Raw genomic sequence first — 27,003 nt, forward strand, 5'->3', positions numbered from 1 at the left:
AAGCCATGCTAACTGTTCCTGATTAGGCCATAGTTTTCCAAATGCTTATAAATCCTATCCCAAGAACCTTCTCCTGTAACTTCTTTACCACTGACGTGAAATTCACCAGTCTGTAGTTTCCAGGATTATCCCCATTTGCCTTCTTGAATAATGGAACAACATCAGCTACTCACCAACTTTCCAGGAGGTCAGCTGTGCACTAGAGAAGGAACAAGTATATTGGTCAAGACCCTAGAAATCTCATATTTTGCCTTTTTCAGTAACCTGAGGAATATCTCTTCAGACCCTGGGGATTTACCCACCTTAATGTTCTTTACCAGACCCAACACTACTCCCTTATTTATCTCAAACAGCCTAGCAAATTGGCACATGACTCACTTATCTCCCTACATTCTAAGTCTGCTTTGTAAATACTGTTGCAAAGTACTCATGTATGATCTCACCCACATCCTTCACTTCTAAGCACCTGTCTCCTCATTTAGCCTTAAGTGGTCCTACCCATTCCCTTGTTGTCCACTTGGGACTCCTCATAATTCCACTTTCCAAGGATTTTTCATGACCGTGCTTACCTTTCCTAATTCCCTTCTTGAGCTTTTCTCTGGCATTTTTTTATAACTCTCAAGGGCTTTGTTTGAATTTATCTTCCTAAACCATACATACGCTTCTTTATTTCTACTTGATTAAATGCATCACCTCTCTCATCTTCCAAGGTTCCCTTACTTTGCCACCCCTGTTCTTCTTACTTCCTAGAACATACTTGTCTATAGTCTGTGCAACTAGTCTTTAAACACCCTCCATATATCAGTTGTGGATTTGCCCAAAAACAGCTGTTCCCAAAATAACTCCCTAGTTCCTTTCTAATACTCTCTTAATATGCTGATGTCTCTCTAAATTTCTCCAAAGTAATGCCCTCCTGCTAGCTCCATAACTATTCTTATCTACAGCTAGCTTAAACCTTAACGAGTTGTGGTCGCTGACAGTCTTGTACTCTTGTTCCCCTGACCTGGAACATCTAATGATTAAGTGTCGACCATTCTGCTTACCAAGAGAAATCTCCTCTGTGATCCCAACCACAGTTTACATATCCACAAAGGCTGATGATTTCAAGCAAGTACTGGTATTGAATACAGTGGTTAGCAAACAAGAAACAGCCTATCCCAATGCATTTCATGGGACTTCAATCAGGCTTGTTTGAAGAAATCTCTGCTCGATTATCATCAACATATCACCTGCAGCACAAGGAATGCCACCACACTTGACCACAGTTATGATTAGGAATGCTTACTGTTCCATTTCGGGAAATCTGACGATTTGGCTGTCATCCTTCTACCTGCATAAAGGCATTGGCTAAAAAGCCAGACTCCAGAGATTAGGACAATAAAGAGGTGGTCACGGGAGGCAGAGCAGTGGCTACAGGATTACTTTGAGTCGGTGGACTGGGCTGTGTTCAAGGACTCATCTGAAGATCTGAATGAATACACCATGGTTGCCATGGACTTTATGAAAACAGTTGTAGACGAGTGTGGCCCCACAAAATTATTCAGACGTTTCCTCAACCAGAAGCCCTGGATGAACCAAGAGATCAGCAGTCTCTGAGGGCTAGATCAGTGGCATTCAGGTCTGGTGACCAAGTAAAACACAAGAGGTCCAGGTACAATCCTCTGGAAAGCCATCTAACACGCCAAGTGGCAATTCCGGACCTAACTTGAACCACTGAAGGATACTAAACAGCTGTGGCGGGGCTTGTGAGCTATCACCTCCTACAAAGTGAAACCAAGCAACCAAGGTTTTGCTCCCAGATGAGCTCAATGCCTTTTATATTGACTTTGACCATCAAAGCATGCCGGCATGTTCACAAGCTCCCACAGCCCCCGACGACCCTACTGCTTTAGTCTCTGAGGCTGCTGTGAGAGCATCCTTTAGGAGGGTGAACCCACGGAAAGCATTCAACTCAGATGGAGTACCTGGCTGAATACTAAAGACATGTGCTGGCCAACCGGCTGAAGTATTCATCGATATCTTTAATCTCTCACTTTGGCTGTCTGAGGTACCCTCGCTTCAAGCAGGCTTCATTTAATAGAAGTGCCTAAGAAGAACGTGGTAACCTGCCTCAATGAATATAAATCAGTGGCACTTATATCCACAGTGATAAAGTGCTTTGAGAAGTTGGTGAGAAGTTGGCAGCATGGTAGCGTTTGGGCAGCACGGTAGCATAGTGGTTAGCACAACGCTTTACAGTTCCAGTGACCTGGGTTCAATTCCCGCAGCTGCCTGTAAGGAGTTTGTACGTTCTCCCCGTGGCCGTGTGGGTTTCCTTCTCTCACAGTCCACAGCCGTACCAGTTGGTAGGTTAATTGGTCATTGTAATTTGTCCTGTGATTAGGCTAGGGTTAAGTTGGCGGTTACTGGGCACCATGTTGCGGAGGGCCAGAAGGGCCTACTCCCTGCTGCGTGTCAATGAAAAAAAACCATACCAACATCTCTCCAACTTGCCTACAGTCACAACAGGTTCACAGCAGACATACAAACGCTGGAAGAACTTAGTAGGCCAGGCAGCATTTATGAAAAAAAGTACAGTCAACATTTCAGTCCGAGACATCGACTTTACTTTTTCCCATAGATGCTGCCTGGCCTGCTGAGTTCCACCAGCATTTTGTGTGTGTAGCGAGACTAAGCAGCTGATTATTGACTACAGAAAGTCTGGAGGTCCATGGGCCAGTTCTCTTTGGGGGATCAGATGTGGAGAGGGCCAGCAACTTTAAATTCCTTGGTGTTATCGTTTTAGACGATCTGTCCGGGGTCCAGCATGTAAGTGCACTTACAAAGAGAGCATGGCAGCACTTCCACATTCTAAGAAGCTGCGAAGATTCAGCATGTCATCTAAAACTGACAAATTCCTATAGATGTGTGATGGAGAGTATATTGACTGGTTGCATCATGGCATGTGATCGCCTTTCAAATGACAAAAAGTAGGGATAAAGCCCTGTCCATCACAGGTAACGCCCTCCTCACCATTGGGCATGTCTATACGGAGCATCCATCATCAAGGACTGCCAGTACCAGGTTCAGGAACAGTGTTACCCCTCAACCATCAAGCTATTGAACCAGAGACGATAACTTCACTCATCCCAACATTGAAATGTTCCCACAACCGATGGACTCCCTTTCAAGGATTCTTCATCTCATGTTGCTGATACTTATTATTATTATTTTGTTTATTGGTATTTATTGTGACTGCCAGCTAGAAAATGAATCTCAAGGCTGTATATGGCACCCATACTGTATGTATTTGATTATAAATTTACTTTGAACTTCGAAAGGTAGTCACCTGGTCAGGCTCATAACCCAACACCAGCCCAAGTATGGCCATTCCTCTTCTTCAGCTATTTACATGTTGATTTAGGAAAACCCTCCTGGATGCCCCATCTAGACCCGTTTTGCACCAAGGAAGTTCCAGTCTGTAATAGGGGAGTTGAACTCAGCCACAGCAACACCCTGTTTTTACAACTTTCCATAGATTGCCTGTTCATCTGTTCCTCAATGTCCTAGTTGCTATTTGGAGTCAGTAGTATAATCCCATCAGACTGATCGCAACTTTTTTTTTAAGTTATTGAGTTGTAGTGATATAGACTCAGTGGATGAACTCTCTATTATGTTCCCTCTGAATGTAGCTGTGATATCACTCTTGATTAATAGTGTAATTTACCCCATCCCTCAACTTTACTTCCTGCTCTGCTTGCAACAGAGAGACGTTGGTGTGCAAAAAAAGGTGCCCAGTCTAAGAGTTATCATCTTAGTCACTTTTCTTGGGGTCGCAAGACCCTGTTGGACATTGGTGGTGTGGAATGCTGCAAGTAAAATTCATTGGATAGTTAGTGAATGGTGGGTGCAGATGTGTGGCATTGGACTAGGCCTCATGTTGCGGTGTTGCCTGCTTGCAGCCCCCCGGGGGAGGCATCGGAGTCGGTTACTCCACTGGAGTGCCAGGTGCAGAATGGTGAGCATCTATGTTGGAGTGTGTGTTGCCCCCTAGTGCCCCCTTTGCTCGGCAGAAGACAAGTTAAATTGTGCTCAACTGCATACTGCTGCAACATTCATGAACTTAGTGACTTGGACTATATATCTTTTGTGACTTTATTTTACTGCTGTTTTATATGTGCTTTGTGTTGTGTATGACTTTTGGTACTGTGTTTTGCACCTTGAAGGAATGCTGTTTTGATTGTATTCATGGGTATTCATGTATGGTTGAATGATAATTAAACTTGAACTTGAACTTGAAATCCATCTTTTCAAAGATATCAAAACCATGAAATATTAAGCATCTGTTCCTGTCTTTCTCTTGGCCCAGTCTCTACTGTCACAAAACATCATAGTTCCATGTACTAAACCACGCTCTAAGTTGATTACATTTACCCATACTATTCCTAACATTAAAATACACACACTTCATACCTTTTATCCCATTGTGTCTTACTCGTCATGACATCTACCTTCCTTTCAATCCTTTCTTTTCTGACCTGGTGTTTTGGTTCCCATCCCCCTGCTAAACTAGAGTACACCCTCTCGAGTAGTATCATTGAACCTCCCTACCAGGATAAGGCTTCCCTCCAGTTCAGGTTCAATCTGTCCCTCTTGTATAGATCACCCCTACCTCAGAAGATGTACCAATGATCCAAGAACTTGAAGTCCTGCTCTCTTCACTAGTTTGCAGCCATACATTTATCTATTGTATCATTCTATTTCTGCCCTGACCAGCACGTGGTACTGGAAGTAATCCAGTGATTACTATTTTTGACCTGACTACCTGACCATGCTATGTCAGGGAATGATAATGAGTGGACCTCACACTTCAATGGGTCGAATTAATGACTATATAGTCCTCGATAAAATAAAATCTCACCTCAGTTACTAGGTCATACTCAGTTCTTGAAGCATAAAACCACCATCAGCATGAACAGAACAGACAGGAATTGCAGTATTGAACAGCCCAGGGTCAGTCATCTAAAATGCATGTGGACCATCAGCAGTGGAAAAGTTATACGTATACGCTCCCCTCCTTGATAAGGCTAGAATCCTTCCTGCTATTTAAGCTGCCCAACTGCTTTGAAAATTACTCTGGTGGCCCTGGGCTGGCGCTGCTAATGTGTCCCTGTCTCAGACCTCCCGAGCCCAAGTAAGGATCTTGACTGATGCAGACAAGTTTATCAGTCCAACTTGTACCAACAGCTGGGCCTCTGTACTGTTACTGTAAATTTTCTGCGGAGTAGATGCACGTCAGCAAGTTTTTCTCCTGCCTTGTAGCTCTGGATATGTGATTTCTTCCACAGGCCCTGGGCTCGCATTTCTTGCTTATCCACAAGCTGTGACACAAATGCAACCGTCAGCTCTATGGGCCATTCTCTTTTTCTCCATGTTACTGATGCTCGGTCTTGATTCACAGGTTAGTATTGAAATGGTGTGAAGTAATAACTGTAATTTCTGATATGATACTAGTCATATTTCCTCAAGAACAAAATGATAAATTTTCTTTTTTTTTCTTTACTTCTTTCCCACCTTGCTCTTTTGATGAAGAAGATCCGTGTGCTTTTCTGCTCTGGGTCATTAAGCTATGATTTTTATTTGCGTGAGCCAGATCCTGAGTTATTACTTCCTGAAACACAAAAAAATCGAACAAATCCTTCACCAGCATTTATGTGCATGCACCAAAATAGCAAGAATCATCAATTAGTGATCAGAATTGGGAACATCCACTATCCCTTCATGTTTAATTTGCAGTGAAAGGGACAGCCATGATCTCTGAACTACAATAGATGGACCATGAAAATTCTTCAATCTATTGATAGCAGCACTCTGACTCTTCATGACAGAACATTGAACTTCACAATCCTATTCAAAAATCCCTCCATTGCCTCATTTCCCCAGCTCTGTTATTTCCCCTAGTTTTATATCATTTCACAATCCCTGCACTCCCTCACTTCTAATCTTTTGCATTAGCTTTTTTCATAGCACCATTGGTGACTATACCCAGCAGCTTGACAATTTTGACATTAAACCCTCAAGTTCTTTCTCTAAATGTTCTGAACTTTTTACCTCCCTCTGATCCTTTAAATCCCTCCTGAAAGTCTCTTTGATCAAGTTTTGGCTCTATGTTTTAGCAGCTTTCTGTCTGGCTCATTGTCAATCTTTGCATGAGATCCACTCCTGTGCATTGTCTTGGCCCTAAATCAGGGGAGGTTGTGGTTGTTGCTCGGCTATTAATCCAAAGATGAGAGTTAACATGACAGCTTGTAAGTTTTAATATTTTTACAAAATCAAGATAAAGTTGGTATAAAAGGCTGGTTTGCCTAAGAGTCGTGGATTGCCATAAAACACTTAATTTTTTTAATTTGGGAAGGAAACCAGTAATCCTTACCTAGTCTAACATAAATATGAGTCCAGTTCCACAAGAATATGATTAACTCTTTACTCTAAGTTGTTCACCAATTGACTCTTCTGTATTACATTAGGCAGATTGCTCAGATTTGATGAAAGTTTGATTACTGAGGGGAGGTTACATATAAACAGTTTTTGTTTTCAAGAGTAGCTGTCTTTTGAATAACTCCTGAAGATGCTTGCATTTCTGTAACTAAATGCCCGTCTTCAAGAAATGCTTTAAAATTTTACTGGAGAATTTGCGTACCTTGATTTCCACAGTCATATCTTCTATATCCCTGGAACTCCTGTATACAGCCATTTCCTGAATTTTCATGGCCTGTGTATGTCAGATGGTAGAATAATGCAAAGGGACACCACCAGAAATAAACAAAATGAAGAGCTGGAGGAAGAATGCCACAGCAAGGTAACCTGGGACAACCTGATGTCTCCAGAAAGCCCTTTTACTTTCTACTTATGACTTCACGAAAATCCAATTCCAAATATGTATATTGCATATACTCCAGTAATATCTTTAAAGTACCTATACACTTTGCAACCTTTTTCCAGACCAGGTTAAATAGTTGGTGTTTGAATATCCATGAGCCGCATCTCCCTTTCCTCTTAGAGTATGGGAAAGTGGGAATCATACAGAATTTTACATGTTGAAAATAATCAAATTGTCGACCCAGCTGAATGATGCAGCGGTAACATTGCCAACTAGCTATCCCAGCCCTAATACATCTGTGGACAGACTGTGCACTAATATTTTATATGCAGCTTGAAATTGATTAGCACTGTTGATCGCTGCCTATGTTATGTGAAATTTTAAACCCTACATGAATATATTCCTGCATCACTCAGGTCACGACCTTCTCAATAATCATCATTTTCTCCTTAGGTTCTTTTCTTGTACTTCTCTGGTGTAGGCATTCTGTTGTATTATGATGAGCTTGAGCAATTCATCTCTTTCCGACTTCCTGCCTTACCAGTTCTTCGTATTAATTCCCTTACAATTCTGTATTGAACATTCACATGAATATTCAATACAGGAATCTTCTGGAATTACTTCCTGGAAATAATTCGGAAGACGTGTAGTTCGGGCGGTTGATGGCTAGGATGAGTTGTTCTCCGATCTTGGCAATTTACTTGCAAACGTTTACTTATCTCCTCGCATGGGGATGAAATGTTTGCAAGTAAATTGCAAACCTAACCCAACCAGAACTAATTCCTGATAAAGAATTTAATAAAAAATAATGACTTTACTTTTCATGAACCGACTGTTGGTGTTGTTCCCGTTCTGTTTTCAAGTTCTGCACAGTGGAAGGGTTTGTTACTGCCCTAATGGACGAATATCCTAGAAGTCTGCGATCTCATAAAAAGCTGTTCATTGCTCTGGTGTGCATCATTTCATACCTCATTGGATTAAGTAATGTTACTCAGGTACATTTGAAATAAATGTCTCATTTGTACTGTGCTATGCAGCATCCAGACTGTTCCAGCTTAAATAAGTGTAGACTTCTCTACAGCTGAAGTGTGCTTTGGTCAGAACTGAGTCCATAATAGGATATTTTCAAATTGTACTTCATGCTCTTTCAGGTTAGTTTTGTGTCTCATAAACCTTTTTGAGTCTTCCTTCAGTATCCAGGTACTTACCACCAATGATAGCAAGGGTCAGGTGAGAAATAAGGCATTTTATCTCATGCATTTTAAATAAGCTCAGAAGGTTAGCCCTAGTGCAGTGGATTGGCATTTTGGATTTGGGATATTACCTCTTTTTGACTGATTTTGACAATTTTGTGGTGATATGATAAATTATCACCAGATTTGAGCTGTAGTTTATGATCCATTTAAATGTTCTTAGGATAGTTCATGTAGACCAACTGATAATCAGTGGAGATGAAATAATTGAATCTGCTAATCTAGATGTAAATATTGCTGTATTACCCACTTCTCAAAACATCTATACCCTGTTAAGAAAGTAATTACTCAAAATCTGCTGGTCATAAACACCAGCTCTGATAGATGAGTGACTTAATCCCAGGGACCTGGAGCACAACTTACAATCAGGGAGTCATCCACCCATCGAGTCTTTCAATCTCCCATGAAAACCCTCCATCTTCTGTAATTCAAATCCTGTAGATTTTCTCTTATTTTTAAATTTTCATCTTCTTTTAAGGGCTTGAAGTGTATTAAAACCCAAACTGTTTCCAATCCTTATATAGAATAGAACATTACTCTGATTTTGATCTAGCATTTGCCATATTTTATGGCAAATTAAGTCAAAATATCAGGCGAACAATTTCTCAAGCAGAGAGTTCTCTCATAACTAGGTATGGCTTATCAAGGATAGGTATTCCATTCAGAACAATTTCCTTACAATTTTCCCTGTAGCCTTGTAGTTTATCCAGTTCTCTTAAGAAAACTGATGAACTTGGTTTCCATTACCTTTACAGGCAGTGAAAGCCACTGTAAAGAATTTGTTTAAGGTGTATTATATGGTGGCCTAAAATAACTTTTCCATGAATGTCCTCTTCCTCCCTGTGAACATGAGGTTGGCTTTGTGTTTGGTCAGAACTTGGTGAAGTAAGTTATCCCCACATTGTGTTGCTCTGTAGCTTACAGCGACACTCCATTTCACTAGCAAAGCAGAAACGGATTATTGAAACTACTGCCGTGTAAAATGAATCAATGGCCTACTATTTCTACTGCTGGGTAAGCTGTGCCCATGTAAAGAACCACATTCATAAGTTATAGCTCCTGGAATGGTTACATTCTAGCTGCTAGACATGGGTGTGTTCCCTTGGTTTTGTGTTGGTGGGTTTTTCAGTGTTGTTAGTGGGTTTCATTGTTGGTTAATGATGTCAATTAATAAACAGACATTTTTTCTTTTGAGTTCTACCAATTATTGAATTTTCTGTCCCAAAGCACAACTGTATTAGCAGCTTTTGCATTCTAGTATGACTATGGTTGTCCTATATTCGAAACTTGCATTTCTGAATTTTGTTTCTCTTCTGAATACAGGGTGGCCTCTATGTATTCAAAATGTTTGACTATTATTCTGCCAGTGGGATGTCCCTGCTCTTTCTGGTTTTCTTCGAGACTATCTCAATATCTTGGTTTTATGGTTAGTAGCTGCTTTAAATTTACCCGGTTCTCTTATTATTTAGAAACAGAACTGAATGTGATAGATTTCCATGTGACGCCTTTTATTCTCTCCCAGGAAGCTAGGTAAAAGAACGTGCACTCAGTGGCTGCTTTATTAGGTATCTATACACCTGCTCGTAGTGCAAGTATCTAACTTGCCAATCATGTGGCTGCAACTCAATGCATAAAAGCACGCAGACATGGTCAAGAGGTTCATTTGTTGTTCAGACCAAACATGAGGATGGGGCAGAAAAATGATATGAATGACATTGACCGTTGAATGATTGTTGGCGCTAGATGGAGTGATTTGCATATCTCAGAAACGTCTGATTTCCTGGGATTTTTACAAACAAATGTCTCTAGAGCAGGGCTTCCCAAACTTTTTCTTGCCATGGACCAATACCATTAAGCAAGGGGTCCATGGACCACAGGTTGTGAACCCTTGCTCTAGAGCTTACAGAGAAAGGTGCAAAAAAACTAAAACATCCAGTGAGCAGCAGTTCTGTGGGTGAAAATGCCTTGTTAATGAGAGAGGTCAGAGCAGAATGGAAAGACTGGTTCAAGTTGATAGGAAGGTGACAGTAACTCAAATAAACCATACAACAGAGAATGCAGAAGAGCATCTCTGTATACACAATACATTAACAGTTGAAGTGGATGGGCTACAGCAGCAGAAGACCACGAACATACAATCAGTGGCTACTTTATAATGCTACAGGAATGGCCAATTAATGGCCAATTAAATGCGAGATATCTACATCAGTTACATCAGTTGCTCAGAGACTATGGCTTTAGAACAACAAGCTGTGAGGATGATTGTCAAAAAGAAAGCAGATCCAAATTGAGATTCTCACATTCTTTCCTTCATACAGCACAGCATTTAATTGTGAAGAGCACTGAACCAAATCATCACTAACTCACTATTCTCAGGATCCAGGGAGTGTAATGCTACAAAAAAGGTCTGACAGACCAAGAAAGATTCAGATAGAAAAATCAATTTTAAGTTTTTTTTCTAGGTTATCTTTCTTATATAACTAAACCAGTGAAATTTGTATCAACTTGATACTGGTAGTGGCTATGTCACTTGGATAATGAAGTCAAAGGTTATACTGGCAAATGGTCCAAATTTGGCTAGAAATGAGAAGAGGCTGTTGGGACAAAGAGGCAAGTATGTGGCTAATGAGAGAGAACTCAGCGAGATTCCCTTTGCTTACCATCGCTGGGAATTACTGCTGATGTTATGTGTTTCAGCAACGGCGATTGCACAGCAGGGAATTGCAGTCTCTGGATCCCTCGGGTTTGCCTACTTTCTGACCGCTCTTTATAAAATTGCCTGGGAAGGTTTGTGAAAAGATTGTGAATGTCATGTGCTATTTCTTCAGTAATGTTACGTATTATTTGTGTATCACTATTATTTATGCCTCTATACAGTAAACATACAAAACTGAAACGTACTGAAGCAAAACATTAGAGCAGAAGCACAGTTTGGGTAATGTGCCCTAATGAGTGTTCTTTAAGCAGATTCAAAATGTCTACCCTTGATTGCTTGTGTTAAAGCTCATTATAGCATATGTATTATGTATTCGGTTCTGAAATTCAGTTCTAATGACTTAAATGGAACTCCATTTCAGTAGAGGAGTACAACAGTGTACGCTATTATATGCGCTTAGCATATGAATCCAAGGATGCAATTCTATGCATAATAAAGCAAAAACTAAATGAACTGCCAGCAAAAATTCAGCTTGAGACACTTGTTAGAAACAGTCATGGCAAGGAACTAAATATAGCAGGTTATTAAGTCAACAGGTAAGAGAAGTAAAATGATTGGAAGTGCAGTAGTGGGTACTGATTTATAGACCAGTAATAACAGAGGATATAATGGGTGGTCAGAAGGTGAGGGAGACTTTTCGAATAGAATTAAATAGAATAGAACATAATATAAGATAATAAACCTAATTCTGATTCTGAAAACTGAAATAGATTTAGCTGAAATTTTTGGCGGCTTGGTAACAACTATAAAGCTGTGGAATATGAAAATGAAGTGATTAGACAACCGTGTAGAAAGATCAATATGGTATTAATGGGAAATGCCAGAAATGTAGATTTAGAATAGATTTCTTTTTAATTTCTATTATGGGATATCAGAATTGGAGAGAAGACCAACATTAATTGACAATCACTAATTATCCCTGAACTGAGTAGGAAAATTAAGAGTCAATCAGTGCCTAGAGTCACATGTCAGCCAGTCCACAGGAAGTTCAATAGATTGTATTTCATGAAGAAACTGGTAGAACGCTCTTAAAAGCCCTAATCCCATTGAATGAGGGAACAGGCTTGCGACTGTCCTGTTTCTATATTCCGACATTTCTATGAATTTCAGGGATTTGATCCAAGGTCCAAAGGAGGTTTTGAATAGGCATCAGCATGGTGGCCTGTCACTGCTTCTTTGATCAAATGCACCATTGTTGTTTATAAAAAATGTTCAGAAACTTTCTGCATTAAGACTGAGAGTCAAGCATTTGCTAATCATTAGATATAATTAGACCTTCAAATAAAAATGATTCATGTTAAAGGAAACTGAAACAATATAAATGGAAATATATTTTGATTTTGTTGACAGGAGTAAACAGATTTTATGAAAACATTGAGGAAATGATTGGGTACAAGCCTTGCATTTGGTGGAAGCTTTGCTGGGTGTACTTTACACCCATTATAATTCTGGTAAGACAAAGACATTTTTGGTATTCTTACAAACCCGTCAAGAGCATTCAAAGACAGAAATGCATTAAAGTGATGTTCTTGTTCCTTGGAGCATTGTAAAAGCATGAATACATGTGAAAATGTAAGTATAATGCAAGAAACCTTCTTTACTATTCATTATTAATTTCATTGCCTTATCGGCATTGTGTATGCTACATCTCACCCGGAAACTATCAACCTTTAGCTTTATGATCCCTGAGGAGGACAAGCATCCTGTCAGTATTTACCTTATCAAGGCCTTATAGAATTTTAAGCATTTCAATAGATCATCTCTCATTCTTCCAATACATATTCCAGAGAGTGTCCGTCATCCTGCTAATATTTTCCACATAAGACACCTTGAGCTAGAAGGCAACATAGTGAACCCTCTGTGAAAAGCTTTGCCCCTGTTTAATTCAGGAGCATCTCATACAGGGATGATTCTCATCAACCACCCTATACAACAACAGTACAACATTCCTGCCTTTATACTCAATTTCTTTCAGAATAAAGGCCCTCCTTGTTACCTGCAGTCCTACATTTCTGTGTTTCATGGATTGAAGAAATCCAGGCACTCCTGCACCATTTAAACAATACTGTTATTTATTTTCCTTACAGAGTGCATAATTCACAATTCCCTACATTATATACATGATTTAATAGATTATTCCCAATGTCATGGGCTGTTGCCTTGTGCAAAAGTCTTCTATGTTAGAGCTTACCGAATGCCTTTTGGACATCACATATGCAACATTTCCCTTTATTCGCTCTGCTAATTAATTGAATAAATTTAATAGACTAATAAGTATCCCTCTCAAAACAATGTTAACATCAAAATTAACCTGTAAATGCTTTTGCTTTGCCCAAGCTCCTGGTGATCTACAATAATCTATCCTTGTGTGCCTCTACGTTATTTTGTTTTAGTTTGGCATTACCTTAGTATTTTCTTGCAATAGTGAAGATGCCTTGCAGAGAAAATGCTTGTGCTGATTAAACCATTGCCCTGGGCTAACTGTGACTTCAGGAAAGGAAAGGAAAGGAAAATTAGGGAGGAGGTTAGGTTTTTAAAAAAACTATGTACAGTACATGAATATGATGTCCTTAACTGGTGAATTGGAAGTGATCCAATCTCTCCAGGGTATCTAAACTTCAGGACTTCAGCACAGGGTATAGTAGGAGGAAGATATTAGAGTGGCAGCAATGATCTGGCTGTAGATAGTTGTAACATGCCAAGTAAATTTTACTATTTTTATGGGCAGGAAGTAAATACTGAAATAGCTTCTGTTATTCATTATACAGTCAAGAATTCCTGGGATCCTTTGATGGTATTTTTTTAATTGCCAATGTGAATAAAGGAAGAACTGTAAATAATTTAGAAAGCTACTCTGGATCTAGTTAAACAAACTTGTCCCCACAAGACAATTTTTGTCTATGCACCATCTAATGCTTTGTACTTACAATGCTGACATCACTGGAACGGCTTTGAAAATCCCCTGCACCCTCATGTGTCTTGTCTTCAAAATTTTCTGTCCTTTCTTTGAGAATTTACTTGCTAATCCAAAAATGCCAATGAACAATGGCATAAGTAGTGTTTAGATAATGGGGTGAATCAAGTTAGATTTGCCCACTCTCACCGAGACTCATAAATGCCACCTGACTACAATTAACTATGACATTCCTGGAATGCACGTCTCTTATGGTCCCAAAACATATTTTATCAATCAGGAAAGCTCGTCAATGCCTCTACTTGCTGCAGAGGCTGAAGAGAGCTGGACTCTGCACATCTATACTCACATCATTCTACAGATGCGCATTTGAAAGCATCCTAACAAGCTGTGTCACTACATGGTACGGAAACTGCACTGTGGTGAAGAAGGAAGATCTACAATGGGTAGTAGAAGCTGCTCAATGCTTCACTAGCAGTAACCTATCCGCCATCAACATATACTGTAAATATAGAAAGGTGCCGGAAAAGACCCAATAACATCATGAAGGATCCAAACCACCTTCTACGTGGAATGCTTCTCTCACTCCAATCAAGGTGGAGGCTATATAGCAATCACTCTAGGACCACCAGACTCAAAAACAGTTACTCTCCCCAAACAGTAAGGCTTATTAACACCTCCACCAACTAACCCATCTCTACGCACACCCAACCACCTCTACTTTTCTGTCGGTCACCTTATAGACGGACACTACTATGCCTAGTATCACTTTATAGACATACAATCGATCTATATATATAATCTATCCCCCTTGGTCCATTATCATGGTGCACTCTACATACTACTCTTCTGTGTTACTTGATTGGCTAATGAGTGATGGAAATTGCTGATTTAGTGGGGCTTTTACTACCCCTTCACTTTGCCCCAAAGTGTTTCATTGTAAGTAATCTATTTCTATAACAGGCAGTCATTGCTGTATTCCAGAAAATGCTGCCATCAGTGTGAAAATAGCACAATCCCATAAATGGCAGACCATTATAAGACCATAAGGTATAGGGACAGAATTAGGCCATTTGGCCCATCAAGTCTGCTCTACCATTTCATCATGGCTGATCCAATTTTCCTCTCAGCCCTGATCTCCCGCCTTCATACCCTGACCAGTCAAGAACCTATCAAGCTCTGCCTTAAATATACATAAAGGCTTGACCCCCACAGCTCCCTGTGGCAACAAATTCCACAGATTCACCACTCTCTAGCTAAAGAAATTCCTCCTCATCTCCATTCTAAAAGGACGTCCCTTCTGAGCAAGTGTACTCTGGTCTTAGACTCTCCTACCATAGGAAACACCTTCGCCACATCCAGTCTATCAAGACCTTTCACCATTTGGTAGGTTTCAATGAGGTCACCACTCATTCTTCTGAATTCTAGTAAGAACAGGCCCAGAGTCATCAAACAGTCTTCATATGACAAGCCATTTAATCCTAGAATCATTTTGTGAACCTCTTTTGAACTCGCTCTAGTTTCAGCACATCCTTTCTAAGGGGCCCAAAACGGCTCACAATACTCCAACTGAGGCCTCACCAGTGCTTCATAATGTTTCAGCATTACATCTTTGCTTTTATATTCTAGTCCTCTTGAAATGAATGCTAACGTTGCATTTGCCTTCTTCGCCACAGACTCAACTTGCAAATTACCCTTTAGGAAATCCTGTGCAAGTCCCTTTCTGCTTCAGTTTTTTAAAAATATTTTCTCTCCATTTTGAAAATAGTCAACCCTTCCATTTTTTCTACCAAAGTGGATGACCGTACACTTACTGACAGAATATTCCATCTGCCATTTTTGTTCATTCTCCTAATCTGTCTAAATCCTTCTGTAGCCTCTCTACTTCCTCAAAACTACCTGCCCCTCAACCTATCATCATATCGTCTGCAAACTTTGCAACAAAACCATTAATTCCATCATCCAAATCATTGACATATAACGTAAAAAGAATTGTCCCAACACAGACCCTGGTGGAACACCACTAGTTACCAGCAACCAACCAGAAGAGGGTCCCTTTTTTCCCACTCTTTGCCTCCTACTGATCAGCCACTGCTTTATCCATGCTAGAATCTTTCCTGTAATACCATGGGCTCATAGCTTGTTAAGCAGCCTCATGCGTGGCACCTTGTCAAAGGCCTTCTGAAAATCCAAGTACACAGCATCAACCGATTCTCTTTTATCTAACCTGCCTGTTATTTCTTCAAAGAATTCTATCAGATTTATCAGGCAAGATTTTCCCTAGGGGAAACCATACTGACTACGGCCTATTTTATCTTGTGCCTCCAAGCACCTTGAGCCTCATCCTTAAATGATCGACTCCAACATCTCCCCAACCACTGAGGCCAGACTAACTGGCCTATAGTTTCTTTTCTTCTGCCTCTCTCCCTTCTTAAAGAATGGAATAACATTTGCAATTTTCCAGTCTTCCAACTTTTCTTTCCAGAATCTAGTGATTCTTGAAAGATGATTACTAATGCTCCCATGATCTATTCAGCCACCTCTTTCAGAACTCAGGGTTGTACACCAACTGGTCCAGGTGACTTATCTACCTTCAGACCTTTCAGTTTCCTAAGAACCTTCTCTGCAGTCATGGTAACTTCGCGCACTTCAGAACGCCTGACCCTTGGAACTTCCACTATACTGCTAGTGTTTTCCACAGTGAAGAACAATGCAAAATACTTATTCAGTTTGCTGCTATTTCTTTGTCCCCCCATTACTACCTCTCCAGCATTGTTTTCCAGTGGTCTGATATGCACTATTGCCTCTCTTTTACACTTTATATTTCTGAAGAAACTTCTGGTATCCTCTTTAATGTTATTGGCTAGCCTACTTTCATATTCCATATTTACCTTCTTAATAACTTTTTTAGTTGCCTTTTGTTGGTTTTTAAAAGCTTCCCAATTCTCTAACTTCCCTCTAATTTTTCCTCTATTATTTACCCTCTCTTTGGCTTTTATATTGGCTTTAACTTCTCTTGTTAGCCACAGTTATGTCATCTTTCCTTTAGAATACTTCCTGTTTGGGATGTATGTATCCTGTGCCTTCCAAATTGCTTCCAGAAATTCCAGCCATTGCTGTTCTGCTGTCATCCCTGCCAGTGTTCTTTTCCAATCAATTCTGGCGAACTCCTCTCTCATGGCTCTGTAATTCTCTTTACTACAGTGTAATACTGATACATCTGACTTTAGCTTCTCCTCAAATTTCAGGGTGAATTTGATCATATTATGATAATTTTCCCCTTAGGGTTCTTTTAGCTTAAGCTCTCTAATCAATTCCTGCTCATTACACAACACCCAATCTGGAATAGCTGATCCCTTAGTGGGCTCAACCATGAGCTGTTCTAAAAAGCCATCTTCTAGGGTACTCTAGAAATTCCCCCTCTGGAATCCAGCAACCTACCTGCATATAGGAACCCCTCACCCCCCATGACTATTGTAACATTGCCCTTTTGGCATGCATTTTCTATCTCCCGCTGTAATTTGTAGCCCACATCCTTACTACTGTTTGGGAGTCTGTATCAAAGTCTTTTTACCCTTTATATTCTACCTCATAATTCAGTTCCAATAAGGTCAATGAATTGAGTTGCAGAAGTTGAGGACTGCATTGCTATGGAAGAAGTTTCTATCACTTTTTGATTATCCCTATAGGATCTACTGGATAGGCTGGAAAGACAAGTTAATTTAAAGTATGTTTAAAAAGATGTCACCTCCTCCAGTCCTGAAGAAGGGTCTTATCCCAGAATGTTCACTTTTTATTCCTTTCCATAGATGCTGCTTGACCTGTTGAGTTCTTCCAGCATTTTGTATGTGTTGCTCTGGATTTCCAGCGTCTGTGGAATTTGTGTGTGCGTGCGTGGTACCTGATTTGTCTGTCTAATGTATCTCCGGTGGGATTTTGAAACTAGATTTAGAGACCAGAGTACTAGCACTGGTCAAATTGATTTACAAAAGGCATATTCTCTGTTTTGATGCTGGGATCATGGTTGTGATGGATTTATCTCCTAATACTGTTTTGTCCCTGCTTTCCAGAGCGTATTTCTCTTCAGTGCTGTTGAAATGTCACCACTAACCCTTGGGGATTACATCTACCCCAAATGGGGACAGGGGATTGGCTGGTTCATGGCACTTTCCTCCATGATCTTTATCCCAGGTTACATGGTCTATATGTTTTTCACCACCAAAGGAACCTTTGTACAGGTATGGAGAAACCATCTGGAATACAGCATAAAACTTCACACTTATACTCACTCTGGTTATCACATTATTTCATTAAAAAGAATTCAAAGCAACTGCTTTTCACTCATGTGAGTGCTGCATTTTAACCTGGGCTGGTGACGAGGGCCTTAGCATTAAATGACAAGCAAGGAATAGCCTAACAGTATTTGAACCAACCATGATGATTTGGTAATAATTCTAAATGGTTATGTTCACACAAATATGGTTCAATGGTTCCATCTAATATCAGAGAATGTATACCATATACAGCCTGAAATTCTTACTCTCCACAGACATCCTCAAAACAAAAGGAAAACCTCAAAGAATGAAAGGCAGAAAAAAACATATCTGAAAGCCCCCAAAAGCACAAGCAGCAGTAAGCAACATCAAGCCTCCCCCCCCCACTTATTCTAGCATGAAGCATCAGCATTCCCACCACCCACCATGCAAGCAACTTCAAAGCCCCCAAAGAGAGACCATGGCCTACAGTACATCAAAAACTAACTGTTTGATGCACCATCAATAACTCTCGGAGACGGGAGGCGAACGATAGGCTTTTATTGGCTGCAAGAGACCATGATTAGCAGCAAGCAACCACCACACAACATCCTGGAGACTGAGGGGGGAGCAGTGCCTCCAACCGCCTTTATACAGGGGTCTGTGGGAGGAACCACAGGAGCAGTCAGCAGAGGGGCGTGTCCAGACAGGTATATGTAGTTCACCACACTGTTCATCCGGACATTTCAACATCCCACAGAGCCTCTCTCTCACTAACAAGGGAGAGACAGCTATCACTCCTCCTACAGTGACAGGGAAGACAAGCAGACGCTATTTTGACATTACCATCAATCTGAAGCAAGCATTGCTTTTATTTTGAGTTCCACGACTTGAGAATCAGCAGCAAACTCTCGCTCACCATCGAGAGAAAGAGTGATCCTTCCTGGTGAAGAACACCTGACTTATGGACACCCCGTATGTAACAAGCATTGAATTAGATTGCCCAATTAAACAGGGGCTTGTCTGACTGAATTTGGAGACCAGCGGGACGGATGGGGGGGGGGGGGGGAATTGTCAACGTTGCGGGCATCTTTCAGTTGGGAATGGAGCATTTCCAGTGTCCCTTCTATCCCTTACCCTGCGAGCCACAACAATCAACAGCTGTGCTCGAGACGAACGGAGCCGGGAGCCGGGAGCATTCTGCAGATCCACTTGCTCACTCCCCGAGTCAATGAGGTGGGCCCGTTCTTTCTGCACCTGCTCACTCACCCATTATGTCTGCTTTTGTAATCCCTTCTTATACACTGGTTTAGTTAGCTTCTCAACTTATGAACAACTCAGGTTATGAACAATAATCGTAACCGAGAACCCTATTGTACTGTATATGTCCTATGTGAGGACATATAGACTTGACAAAGTTTGACAGTGGTCTGGTTTTAGGTAAGAATTATGTGCAGAACAGATGAAGAGGAAGCACTATACTGGAGTCAACTGCCTTATTTTTTCTGGATTGCTACCCAGTTTATGTTAGGTGTTGGAATGCTGAAGAGGTTGTACCTGTCTTTTTTACAATAGTCACTTTATTATTCAAGATTAAAAGGACCCAGCTCAGTGACATACAGCGCACACAAATTAAATACTGTAAACCTACTCCTCATCCTTTTTTCTCTAGTCCTGCCGAAGGGTCTCAGCCAAAAATGTCAGCTGTACATTCTTCCATAGATGCTGCCTGGCCTGCTGAGATCCTCCAGCATTTTGTGTGTTGCTTGGATTTCCAGCATCTGCAGATTTTCTCTTGTCAGTGACATACAGGTTCCCTCTTTTACTTTGTTCATTTATTTGAAATAGAAACAAAGGAGGTGCAATGTGAAAAATTATCACTATATTTTGCATTTTTTAATGTTTTCAAGCCTATTTACGTGTAACAGGTTTTGATATTTCCCAGGGGCTTACACTAACCTCAACAGAAATGTCAATAACTTTGGCTTTATTACACCAAGTTGATTAAACAAAAATTGTGCTTTCATTCCTGATTATATCCTATGGCTTCATGTTTGTCTTATTCAATCGGGACACAATGTTCCAAAAAGTTTTTTGAATTTTCTTAATTTTTCCCCTCTCTCTCCTTGTTCTAGCGTCTGCAAGTCATGGTACAACCCAGGCAAGAGGTCATAATTCACAACAATGGGCTGCAAGCTACGCAGTCCCTCAGCAGAAGCTTTGCTGATGACACTGTTTAAGGGTTCATTGTGTAAAACAACAGCTTTATTCCATCCACCAGCCACCCTTCCCCACTTCAGCGATTTCACAGTAATCCACACATTGAATTAGATTGCACAGTTAATTTGGGGTTTGTTGGACTAAACCGGTTTCAGTTACAAAAAAAAAATGTCATTTTGGTAAATTCTGCCTGATAAACATTAAACATTCAATTTTCACACTGTGCAATAGTATTGTGGACAAAACTGCTTCTTTCACTCTGCCCAACAGAGATGCTGCACACCATGAGGCTTTTTGTCCTCATTTTTCACATATAGGATTGTTATCACCAAAGGAAGAAAGTATGAAACATCCCTGTGGATAACCATCTGCTGTGATCATCGTGAAGATTCTCTAATATTAGCAGGGAATGAGAATAGTTAGATTTTCTTTTGTTCTTCTCAGGATGTATAAATGGGTATCTTTTCACAGATGCACATTCTTGATACCCAATTATGACCTTTCCCCTATGTTACAAAAGAGATCAGACATTCAGGAAAATATTATGTTGTTGCTAAATGCCTTGAACGTTGATATATTTAGATATTTGCTCTCATAAAAAGAAAGTGAATAAGTTAATGAAGTAAATGTCGACGTACATTTATATTGTAAGGAACACAAAAACACATGCTTCCTGTTGTGATATTTATAGGAATCTGTGACAGAGGCAGGAAGGCAGAACTGCTGACAAAACCAAAGTTTAGAAACACAAATACTGGAAGTCTGAAAATAAACAGAAAAACATGAGGAATGTACAGTAAGTCAGTTACCATTTTGTGGGTCCCAGTGTGCTGCCTGGTCACTGGTGGATCAAGCAATATTGAGCAGTCAAGTTGAACTATCCAAAGAAATGAAGACATGAAGACTTCTGAAACTTTGGCAAATCTTGTTCCTACAAGCAATTCACAGAGATTTTTCTCATTCATTGATGCATTGAGGTTTTAATAGAAGATAGTATATATACTTCTGGTTAAAAAAAAAACATCCAGAAGTCAAAGTGGTTGTGAACTGAGTTTGGATACTCAGAGACAATGAAAGGAAATTCTAATTAGTAGCCAGTCCATGTAGTTTTCTTTAAATGACCCATCAGCATGCTCTATAAAGTTTACCAAATCCTCTTGATAACCTACCCAAGTTTGATTTCCAGTGATTATTTGGAATACGTAGTTGCTTTATAAATCTGAATTTTAAAATGTAAAGAAATGGTAAATATATTTATCTGAACGCAATAGTGTAACAGATTGTGAGCAGCAATGTTTTTTGCATGAATTTTGGAACTGAACTACAATGCAAGACTTGAAAGATTAGCGCTTGGCAACAAATAGTGAAAAAGAGCCACAATTTCCTTCACCACATAGCAAAGATTTTTCCACCTAACAGATCAACTGAATCAAAGTAATTTGGGAAATGATGAAATAGAGCAAGAAGCTCCAGAAAGGATTAAGAACAGCACTGGAATTCTTAATGACAGAAAAGGTATTTAAGGAAAAGCAAAAGACTGCACATGCTAGGAAAGTAAACATTTCAGTTCTGTTTTAAACATTAAAACTGGGGAACAACATTAGATGTACAAAAAACACGTTTGAGGAACTTTCCCAAAGAAAGAGAAAAACAAGTATTGACCTCATTAACTGAAACATAAACAGGCCATTATGCAGCAGGCATACTGATACAGAAACTCCAGTTTTATTCAGTTCCTATTGGATGATAGTAAGAACATTCCCAGAACTTGGATAAGTGGACAAAATGCATGAATAGAGTTCGTTTCCAACTCTTCTGTCCTAAAAGAAGACAGATGTCTAGGATCTCTTAAACAAGCAACTTCTTTTTTTCAGGTCCCTGTGTTGCAAAAAAATTGTCTAAAGCAGGCCACAGTAAGGAAGCAGAGGTGTATAAAACCCTGAGGGTATAGACAGGGTGAATGCTCAAAGTTTTCCTTCCCCCATGATGGGGAACTAAAATCTAGATGGCATAGTTAGGAGGTTGATGCACCATCAATAACTCTCTCTGAGACGTGAAGTCGAGATATTGGCTTTTATTGACTGGAAGAAAGAACATGCAGTAGTTGACCACCATACTACATCCTGGAGAATGAGGGCCGGGCTCAGGCCTCAATCGCCTTTATACTGGGGTCTGTGGGAGGAGCCACAGGAGCAGTCAGCAGGGGGCGTGTCCAGACAGGTATATGTAGTTCACCACAGAGGTAAAAAGGTGAAAGATTGAAAAGGGAGCTAAGGGGGCAGCTTCTTCATGCAGTTGATGGGTGTATATGGAATGAACTGCCAGAAAATATGGTTGAGGCAGATAATAACATTTAAAAGACATTTGGATAACTACATTGCTCATTGGGATTTAAAAGAATATGGGCCAGTTGCCCATAAATCGGACTAGTTTGGCGGGATCAAGGCTGAGTTGGACCACAGATCCTGTTTCTAAGATATGTTACTCTATGACCGATTATTTCACTACTACTAATCACTTCAAGTATTCCACACACAGCCTCAGATTAAGTGATTGTTTCTATGCATGAATGTTCCGAAATTTGTCATTCCTAGCCAAACATACCTGCACCTTCCTGAGTTTAAATCACTAAGTCAACTCCTCCAAATGAGCAGATTCGATTCTTGTGACTACTGTTCCAAAGTTCATACCTTCTGCTCTTTATCTTCACTGTCCTCTTGCCTGAGCATGTGATCAGCCACATGATCATTACACAAGAACACAGGAACATAAGGAATTCGTGCAGGAGTTGGCCACCTGACCAGTCGAGCCTGCTCTAGCATTCAATAAAATCATGGCTGATCTGACCATAGATTTAGCTCCAGCTACCTGCCTTTCGCCCCACAACCCTTAATCTCCTGCTATGCAAAAATCTAATTAATTATGTCTTAAATCTATGAATATCTAAAGCATGCTCACATTACTGCCTAGACACTTCAACCATATTTATTTGTTGTTATCTTATCATGTAGGCTTGGCCTATTAGCTTCTGATGTGAACAATTTGTTTTAGATTCAGCTCAGATTTTCCTTTATCAGTTCTTTGATGAATTGTAAATTGTTCCTCGGTGTTCAGAAAACAGGGCAGCATAGTCCAAGGTTTTTACCTAGTGCTTTTCCATAGCTGTAGCTCACATTTTGAAAGCATCTGTCCTGTTTACTCATCTGGGAGTTTGGAGCATAATTCCGTAGGAGCCCTGTATGGAGCAAGTGATGCATCCAGTGTGAGAGGAGTGTGTTCAATGAGCTCAGTATTTTCCTTTATTCCACTCTCACATACATTCAGCTGTCAGGCGAGCGTAAAACTCCCCACTTTCTATTTTTAGTCTCTGTTTGAATGAGCGGAGTGTGGCCAGGACAGCGTGGGAGTATTTTAGTTGGCCTCGGATTCCCTGAGGTGAGGAAGGGAAAATGTGACGAAGGCATAAAGTGAGAACAGGATTGGGGCCACTTCTCTCATTTGGATAAATTATACCTTTACGTAAGCATAGGCTGCACTTTCATATGAGTTTATTAACATTTAATTTTTTTATTTCAAGGTATTTTGAGCTATAAGTCATTCTTTAAAAAAATGGCAGAATTGCACAGAAGGAAGATGGTGCCGATAGAGAATAGATTTACTACTGTGATGTGGCTAAAGAATTAGAGCAGGGTGCAAGGTTTCAGATTTGTGGATCATTGGGATCTCTTTAGGGAAGGTATGACCTGTACAATAGGGATGGGTTAAATGTGAACTTGAGAGGGGCCATTATCCTTATGGCAGGTTTGCTAGAGCGGTCGGAGTAGGATTAATCTAGTTCGGCAGAGGGGTGGGAACCACAGTGATAGAGGATGGAACAATTGGTGTACAGTTAGATACATCATGTAAAGAGACGGCAAGGAAGGATGGGCAGTTAACAGGGCAAATTTGCAGTCAGTTGGTTAGTTTGAAGTGTACCTATTTTAATGCAAGAAGTATCAAGAGCAAAGGTGATGAACTCTGAGCTTGGATCAGTACATGGAACTACGAGGCTGTGGCCATTACAGAGAACTGGCTGTCACAAAGGCAGGAATGACTGCTAGATGCTCCGGGGTTTGGATGTTTCATAAGGGACAGGGAGGGAGGTAAAAAAAGTTGGCGGGTGGCCTTGCTAATCAGGGATAGTATTACAGCTGGGGAAAGCAAGGACATCATGAAGTGTTTGTCCACTGAGTCTGTATGGGTGGAGCTCGGATACATGAAGGGAGCAATCACTCTTAAGGGAATATTCTACAGCCACTGCCCAAGAGGCACTGAGGATCAGGTTGGGAGGCTGATTTTGGAAAGATGCAAAAATAACAGGGTTGTTATCATGGGTGTCTTCAACTTCCTTAATATTGATTGGCAGCTCCTTAGTGCCAGAGGTTTAGATGGGGCAGAATTTGTTAGGTGTGCACAGGAAGGATTCCTGATTCAACATATAGACAGGCTGACTAGAGGAGAGGCCATACTGGATCTGGTAACAGGCAATGGACATGGTCAGGTGACAGATCTCTCAGTGGGTGAGCATTTCAGAGAAAGTGACCAAATCTCCCTGACATTTACCATAGCCTTGGAGAGGGATAGGAGCAAATGATACGGGAAAGTATGTAATTAGACAAGAGCAAATTATGACGGTATTAGGTAGGATTGCCTTTGAACCTTTGAACTTGGAATGTGAATTGGGTACTCAGGGATATGCACAATAGAAATGTGGAAGGTGTTTAGGGAACACTTGCAGGGGGTTTTGAATAGATTTGCTCCATTGAGAAAGGGAAAGGATGGTAAGGTGAAGGAACCATGGGTAACAAGAGATGTGGAACAACTGGTCACGAGGAAGGAAGGTTTAAGGTTTAGGAAGCAAAGGTCAGACAGGGCTGCAGACAGAATTTACGAATTGGCCAGGAAGGAGCTTAAGAACGTACTTAGGAGAGCTAGAAGAGGACATGAGAAGGCCCTGGTGAGTAGGATTAAGGAGAAACCCAAATCGCTTTATACATAGTGAAGAACAGGGGGGTGACTAGAATGAAGGTAAGACTGATGATGATTAAAAGAGGACGTATACCTATTGAAGGAGGTAGGGGAGGTCCTTAATGAAGTTTTTGCTTCAGTATTCACCAAAGATAGGAGCCTTAATAAATGTAAGGACAGTGTAAAATTAATACACTGAAATGTGTTGATATTAAGAAAGGGGATGTGCTGAAACTTTTGAAAAAAAAAGATAGATAAGTCTCTGGGGACCAGATGGTATATCCCAGGTCACTACAGGAAGTAAGGGAAGAGATTGCCGTGTCTCTGGAGTTGATCTGTGTGTCCTCACAGGTGAAGGGAGTAGTACCGGCAGATTGGAGGGTGACAAATGTTATTCTATTTTTCAAGAAAGGTAGTAGGGATAATTATGGCAATTATACAGCACTGAGTCTTACAACAGTGGCGGGAAAACTGTTGGACAGGACTCTCAGAGACAGGAGTTATGAGCCTTTGGAGAAGCACCATCTGATTAGGGATAGTCATCAGAGCTTTGTGAGGCGAAGGTCGTGATTCATGAGCCTGATTGAATTCTTTGAGGAAGTGACAAAACAAATTGATAAAAGTATAGCAGTGAATGTGGTGTGTATGGATTTTAGTGAGACCCTTGACAAGTTGCCCTGTGTAGGGTCATTGAGAAAGCCAGGAGGCAGGGGTTCCAGGGACACTTGGCTGCGTGGATTCAGAATTGACTTGCCCACAGTGGTACTAGATGGAGACTATTCTGCTTGAAGGTTGGAGACCAGAGGTGTTCTGGTACCCCTGCTCGTTGTGATTTTTATAAATGACTTGGATGAGATAGTGGTACGGTGTGTAAGTAAACTTGTAGATGACACAAAGGTTGATGGTGTTGTGGATAATATAAAAGTTACAACAGGACATTGACAGGATGCAGAGCTGGGCTGACAATTGGCAGATGGAGTTCAATCTGGAAAAGTGAGAAGTGATTCATTTTGGAAGGTCAAACTTGAAGATGCTCCATCAAGTACAACTGTAGATCTGAGATTGATAGATTTGTATTATCAAAAGCTTTTAAGGGATGTGGGGGGGAAAGTTGACTATATGGAGTTAGATAATTCTGGACTCATTTCATTGAATGGGCCAAGTGAACTTCTCCTCTCCCTATGTCTGGATGTAGCTTTGTTTCCTAAAATTCTTTGGTGGTTGTATTTGGAACAGAGAATAGTTAGCAGGGGGAATACCACCCCAAAAAGGACCAATAACAGCATTAGTACAAAACTGACATACCAACAGGAAGCATTGAGTAAGCATTTTTCAGACTGATTGGAATTACAGAATGGAGATGATACACTCATGGGCCACTTTATTAGGTACACCTGTATGCCTGCTCGTTAATGCAAATATCTAATCAGCCAATCATGTGGCTGCAGCTTAATGCATTAAAGCATGCAGACATGGTCAAGAAGTTCAGGTGCTGTTCAGACCATACATCAGAATGGAGAAGAAATGTGATCTAAGTGAGATTGACTGGAATGATTGTTGGTGTCAGACAGGGTGGTTTGAGTATCTCAGAAACCACTGATCTCCAGGGATTTTCATGCACAACAGCCTGTAGAATTTACAGATTGGTGCAAAAAACAAAACAAAAACATCCCGTGAGTGGCAGTGCTGTGACTTAAAATGCTTTGTTAACGAGAGATTTTAATGAGAGGTTAGAGGAGAATGTCCAGACAGGAAGGTGACAGTAACACCAATAATGAAGT

General features: G+C 40.5%; 1 protein-coding gene across 4 annotated transcripts in view; it reads left to right on the plus strand.

The window, feature by feature from the left end:
* LOC140734821 (sodium- and chloride-dependent GABA transporter 1-like) overlaps positions 1–20,433 on the plus strand; it is a 47,832-nt gene extending 27,399 nt beyond the window's left edge. For 2 of the 4 annotated variants that reach the window (XM_073059391.1, XM_073059390.1), the window contains exons 10-15: positions 5,328–5,440; positions 7,723–7,854; positions 9,436–9,538; positions 12,179–12,279; positions 17,813–17,980; positions 20,131–20,433. In XM_073059391.1, coding sequence (XP_072915492.1) covers positions 5,328–5,440; positions 7,723–7,854; positions 9,436–9,538; positions 12,179–12,279; positions 17,813–17,980; positions 20,131–20,235 — 722 coding nt within the window. In that variant the 3' untranslated portion in view covers positions 20,236–20,433. The remainder of the gene's footprint in view (positions 1–5,327; positions 5,441–7,722; positions 7,855–9,435; positions 9,539–12,178; positions 12,280–17,812; positions 17,981–20,130) is intronic. The other 2 variants (XM_073059392.1, XM_073059393.1) reach the window with 2 other exon arrangements.
* Positions 20,434–27,003: the final 6,570 nt, after the last annotated feature.

Source organism: Hemitrygon akajei, chromosome 10 (genome assembly GCF_048418815.1).
Source record: "Hemitrygon akajei chromosome 10, sHemAka1.3, whole genome shotgun sequence".
Taxonomy (NCBI): Eukaryota; Metazoa; Chordata; class Chondrichthyes; order Myliobatiformes; family Dasyatidae; genus Hemitrygon; species Hemitrygon akajei.